Genomic DNA, 5,771 nt, shown 5'->3' with positions numbered 1-5,771 from the left:
CCCTCCCTCCCTCCTTTCCTTCCTTCTCATTCTGTCTCTTTCCTTTCCTTTCTTTTCTTTTTCTTGCCCCTCCCTCCATCTATTTGTTCTGGGCTCAGGTGTGGAGAATGCTTACCATAACTCTGATACCTCTCTCAAAAACCCACCCAAGATATCACGTTTGTGCTATCAAAGCCGCTGCCTCTTATTTTAGAAAATGCGGCTTAAATGCATAATGTCAGGTGAATTCATATTTAAGAATTATTCACGAAAGTTCAAGTCCAGAGCTCCTTTAGGTGACGCCCTTCCCCTCTCTTTGCCCCCGGGTCTTTGCTGGCTGCGTGTGCTCGTTGGCGGGTTTCCTCGCAGTCTCATAACAGCTCGCTCTCTGCAGTCTCAGGCATGCTGGAGCACGAGACGATCCAGGGTGTGTCCGGCGTGAAGCCCACCGGGCTGCGGAAGCGCACCTCCAGCATTGCGGACGAGGGCACCTACACACTGGACTCCATCCTGCGGCAGCTCAATTCCTTCCACTCGGTCATGTGCCAGCACGGCATGGACCCGGAGCTCATCAAGCAGGTGGCCAAGCAGATGTTCTACATCGTCGGGGCCGTCACACTCAACAACCTCCTGCTGCGGAAGGACATGTGCTCCTGGAGCAAGGGCATGCAGATCAGGTGAGCGGGCCTGGCACCGGCACGCTGGGGACTGGGCAGTGGCTCGGCCGCAACCACACGCGGCCTTGGAGAGTGCAGATACACAAAGACAAGACGGCTGCCTCCTCTCTGTGTGTACGCAGTATCACAGTGTAATGAAGACGCACAGTGTTTGCTTGCTCTTGGAAATATATTTTGGCAAAATACCTTTTTATACCTAAGGGAAGAAGAACAGATCTACTAGACATTTTACAAACACTTAGATATGCCCCTGCTGTATTTTAAGAAAAACTATACTTGTGATCCAGCTACCCTTTAGCATAAGCTCATTATTGTAATCAAACTGGTTTATTTTGGGTAAATATTTAAAACAACTAGAATGTTTAGGGTAGGAAGGAGGTGATTTCCTACAAAAGTGTTTAGTTACTCACTTTCAGGACACGTGTGTTCTTTTCACATTTCCCATTCAGACCCAGTGGATTTGTGGTTAACTAAGATAAGGCCTTCCACTGAGGCAGCAGGCTTTTTCCTCAGCCAGCTCTGTTTATGAGTGTGAAGCTACCCGTTGAAGTGTCAGAACGCCTCCTATTTGCCTGGGACTGAGTTCTGATGCTCCGTTTACCTTAGTCTGAGTTTGGGGCCCACTGTCACTTGGCTGGCCACCTCCTGACCCCTTAGCATCTGTGTACGTTGGAGTTGTGTGTCCCAGGGGACCTCCTCAGGCCACCATCCCCTCAGCCCACCCTTGGTCGAAGAGGCTTTAGCAGGCATAGGGGGACCTGCTCACTCAGTCCGTGGGTACAGTCTGCTTTGCTGTCGCTGTTTACAGTGTCTGACACCCACGGCATAAAGTAGAAGAGGTTTCTTTGGCTCATGCTTTGAGGAGTTTCTGTCTGTGGTTGACCAGCATCAGGGCAGAAGGGACTGGTGCGGCAAAGCCGCTCACCTCACGGCATCTGGGTGTGGGCCATCCAGAGGCGGCCATCTCCCACCCGCACACTCAAAAGCAGTCGTCCGGTGAAGAGTGCAGCACCCCATGACTCAGCCAGCCTTCCAGGTGTCCTCCTCAGCAGGCTGATGGTTGAGATGAACTAGGACAGTTACTCAGTCTGGGGCTGCCTTAGAGCATAGAGGATTACTGAACCTCACCCTGCAGTTGTGAGAGAAGCCAGAAAGTGTGCCTGTCCGCTACCCAGTAAGGACAGAGCCTCCAATGGAATTTTGCTAAAAAAGTCCTCATAGGACTTTTGCTGAATTCATTTTAACGTCCATTAAATTTTCTTGTCAGCTAATCTTATATAACTGTGATTCTAAACCTCATGACAGATTTCTAAGCACAGCCGATTAGACTTTAGAAAATTGAACAAAAATGCTGCCTGTCATTTGAACTGACACGGCTCCTCACACAAAATGAAGACGTTTATGACAGTGCTCAGCAAATTTGCATCCTTCCTCTGCCCCCCACTCTGGTCGTCTCTGTCTCTGTCATAGATACAATGTCAGTCAACTGGAAGAATGGCTTCGTGACAAGAATCTGATGAACAGTGGGGCCAAGGAAACCCTGGAGCCACTCATCCAGGCTGCTCAGCTTCTGCAGGTGAAAAAGAAGACGGATGATGATGCCGAAGCCATCTGCTGCATGTGCAACGCTCTGACCACTGCCCAGGTAAGGCACCTGCCCATTAGCAAGTGTGTTGCCACCAGTATGGTGCTCCAGAGGAGTCAGGAGGTCTTTGGTGACCTGACTTCCTGTGTGACAGAGAAGACACTCTACACAGGTCTTGACTAAAGCAGATTTTAGGAGAAATGAGTACAAGTCACCGTGGGCCACAGAGACCTGTAGTTAGTACATAGGCAGTGTTGTGCCTATGGGTGTTGTGCATGATTTCCCAGGCCAGGGGAAACCATAGATAAAACAGTCTCTGTTTTCCTAGACTCAGTGTTCATGGCGCTTGCATGATAGAATGATTCTTTAAGACTTCTCTCTCTTAAAACAGATAATTCCTGCTCCTTCACTTCTGGAAATGACTCAGTGGGTTTCCATCTCAAGGCACCATGCTTGTTGGGGACGATTGGGAGCGATATTCAGTAAACAATGACACATCACCTTCTAGGAGTTTCTAGTTGAGTACAGAAGACAGGTGCACCTGGCAGACCCTACTGTAGAGGTCTGGGATATTCTATAGCCAGAGGACTTGACAAAAGTGTTGAGAGGGGAACCAACATCAAGCTGGGCATGGAATTCTGGCAACAGGAAGAGGGCAGGGTATCTGAGGACCGCCCAACAGTGTGAGACCAGGCATTCTCACAACTATGCTTGTTTCTCTTGTGCTTGGTTATTTTCTGTGTTGACTCTTCATCTTGCATAACGTCCTCACTTACAACCAAAATCTTAAATTGTTACTGGTGTAATTAATCTCAGTCAGTAGAGAGTTGAGTCTTATGTACATAAGAATAATGGAGAGTCATACTACTGAATAATGAATGGTCTTGAGAGTTCCCCCCAGATCTGCCAAGTGTGGAAAGCCAGAACACACTAGGGAAAACCTGGCATTTTGAACATCTGACTTTTGAAGAACATACTCCTGTACTTTAAGCTACTTTAAGCCCATACGAAGGGGTGATCAAAATATACAGTGAGTGTTTAAATTCTAAAAATTAATTGCAATGAAAGATATATTTCCATTAATTCTCCTCAAAATGCCCCCTCACTTTGAACTTACCTGGCCTATTGTTCTTGTCACTTTCTGAAGCAGCTCTGAAGTCCTCTTTCCAGAGTGTGTATGAGCTGTGGTCCAAAATACAATGAATGGTGCTTCCCAGTGCCATCCAGCAGAAAGGCAGCCTGATAAAAACACGACACTGTGTCCTCCTCCACCTTATTCACTGCATCTGGCACTGTGCAACTTCTGGCTCTTCCCCAAAGTCAAAATGATCACGAAAGGTCAGCATTTTGAACCTGTTCAAGACATCAAGGCAGCCGCCACAGCCCAGCTAAAGCCACTCTGGAGACGGGATTGCAGAGGGTGAAGAAGAATGATAGATGAGTGTGTGCCAGGTGAGGGGAGGGCTGTGAGGGTCTAAGGGCAGTCTCTTTTCTGTGTTATACGTTCACTGAGTTTCTTTGAGCATACCTTGTATTTCATGGAACAAGGTAGACTTGTAATTCAGTTCCTTAGCAACGTGCTTCTCAGGGGCTGGGCCCTATCAGTTTGTCACTGACAGCCTGGTACACTGGCCTGCTTTCTCATCCCACCTCTGGTATTTTGCCAGCGATGCCATTTTCATGCCCATATATCAACATTGCCCTACAGTCCTTCAGTGTTTTATTTTTAGTGTAGTTAATTTAAGTAGTCACATACAAACTGAAATTGGGTAGTGACCTCTACTGTATTGGATGGCACAGCTTTGATAGTACTTTGTTAATGAAACATGTCTACCTCACACAGAAAATGGTTTGCTTTCCCCAGAAAAGTCAGATGCCAGTTACCTAAAGAAATGAATGACATTTCTTAAAAGATCTTGCTCCCAAATTAATTTTCAGTGCCTTTGTTACTCATTTATAATAATTTGTTTTTAATAAAAGTGTGATTTTTTAAGACCATTCAAAAGAAATATATAATTCTATTACTTTTAATATGACCAGTTATATTTTATGTGAACAGAGCAAATTGCAGAATAACATTTTGTAACATTGCCTCCTCCTGAATAGTATTTTAAAAAATGAACACCATTTGCAAAGAAATAGCCCCCTAAGCCTGAATACAGCCCCCACTAGATACCAAGAACACAGTTAACAAACAGGTGCTGCTCCGGGAACCTGGCAGGCTGGAGTGGGCACTTTGGTTTTTCATGTTGTATAGTACATCCCCAGCTTAGGAACATCCAGCCTGTGAACTTCTACAGGTGCACTGTATAAGACTCACTTTGTCAGCCAAGAAACAAATGTGATTTATGAACAACTCTCCTAGCACTTAACAAACTCATTCATAAAGTCAGGGACTTACTGGATTCTTTTGTGATTCTTGAGTGTTTTTCTAAACTTATATCGCTTCTTAAAATACTGTGCAGATATTCTGCTTATAAGTATCTTGTGAAGAGGTAGTAACAGGGACAAGGTGCCGTCTCTTCCTGTCCTGAGCCCCCACCCACAAGGGCTGGAAACTGCACATACCCATTAACTTCCCAGAATCAAAACACTGATCATCTATTCTCTCATAGATTGTCAAAGTGTTGAACCTGTATACCCCGGTTAACGAGTTTGAAGAGAGAGTCTCTGTATCATTTATCCGTACTATACAGGTGAGTGTACTGTACAGGTAAGCATGCCCAGCTCGCTCACTCTCTCACTCACCGACAGCACAGTCTTGATTTTTGGTGATGCTGGGGTTGGAACCCAGGTCCTTGCACATGCTAGGCAAGTGCTCCACCACTGAGCTGCAGCCCGGCCCTCGAGCCCTTTTTAATTTACTTTATTCTGAGACAGAGTCTTCTTGCTCAGTTACCCAGGCTGGCTTTGAACTTGTAATGCTCCTGCCTCGGCCCCCTGAGTAGGTGGGATTACAGGTGTGTAACATCACACCTTGCTCAACACAGTCTTTGAATGGAAATTTTATGATGTTATTGAATGATGATATGTTCTTATCTTTTGTTATATTATTGTAGTCACAGTACATTAACTTTGGTACTATTTTACTGAGTCAGTGAAATGATTTTAAAACAAAGAAATATTTTCCAGGGCCGGAGATTTAGCTCAGCGGTTCGGTGGCCTGCCCTGCAAGCGCAAGGACCCGAGTTCAATCCCCGGTACCAAAAAAAAAAAAAAAAAAGAAAGAAAGAAAGAAAGAAATATTTTCCAGTTGATATTTTCGTAGAAATTCTCGCAGAAATAATCTGCCAGATTTGAAGAACTCATGTCCTGTTTTTCTCTTTTTTTTTTTTTAATTTTCTCAGATGCGTTTACGAGACAGGAAAGACTCTCCTCAGCTGCTCATGGACGCGAAACACATCTTTCCTGTCACCTTTCCTTTCAACCCATCCTCCCTTGCCCTGGAGACTATCCAGATCCCTGCCAGCCTGGGCCTGGGCTTCATCTCACGGGTCTGAGAACAGTGACCAGGCAGGCTGGACAATGTA

The 5,771-nt window shown here is 45.7% G+C and overlaps 1 protein-coding gene across 7 annotated transcripts in view; it reads left to right on the top strand.

The window, feature by feature from the left end:
- Positions 1-5,771, top strand: part of Myo5a (myosin VA) — a 144,683-nt gene extending 138,912 nt beyond the window's left edge. For all 7 annotated transcript variants that reach the window (XM_010609069.2, XM_010609073.2, XM_010609070.2 and 4 more), the window contains 4 exons: positions 374-656; positions 2,127-2,301; positions 4,857-4,937; positions 5,589-5,771. In XM_010609069.2, coding sequence (XP_010607371.1) covers positions 374-656; positions 2,127-2,301; positions 4,857-4,937; positions 5,589-5,741 — 692 coding nt within the window. In that variant the 3' untranslated portion in view covers positions 5,742-5,771. The remainder of the gene's footprint in view (positions 1-373; positions 657-2,126; positions 2,302-4,856; positions 4,938-5,588) is intronic.

This window comes from Fukomys damarensis, unplaced genomic scaffold (genome assembly GCF_012274545.1).
Source record: "Fukomys damarensis isolate Sample0158 unplaced genomic scaffold, DMR_v1.0_HiC HiC_scaffold_17, whole genome shotgun sequence".
In the NCBI taxonomy this organism is placed as follows: domain Eukaryota; kingdom Metazoa; phylum Chordata; class Mammalia; order Rodentia; family Bathyergidae; genus Fukomys; species Fukomys damarensis.
This window is presented reverse-complemented; position numbering and strand designations above follow the sequence as displayed.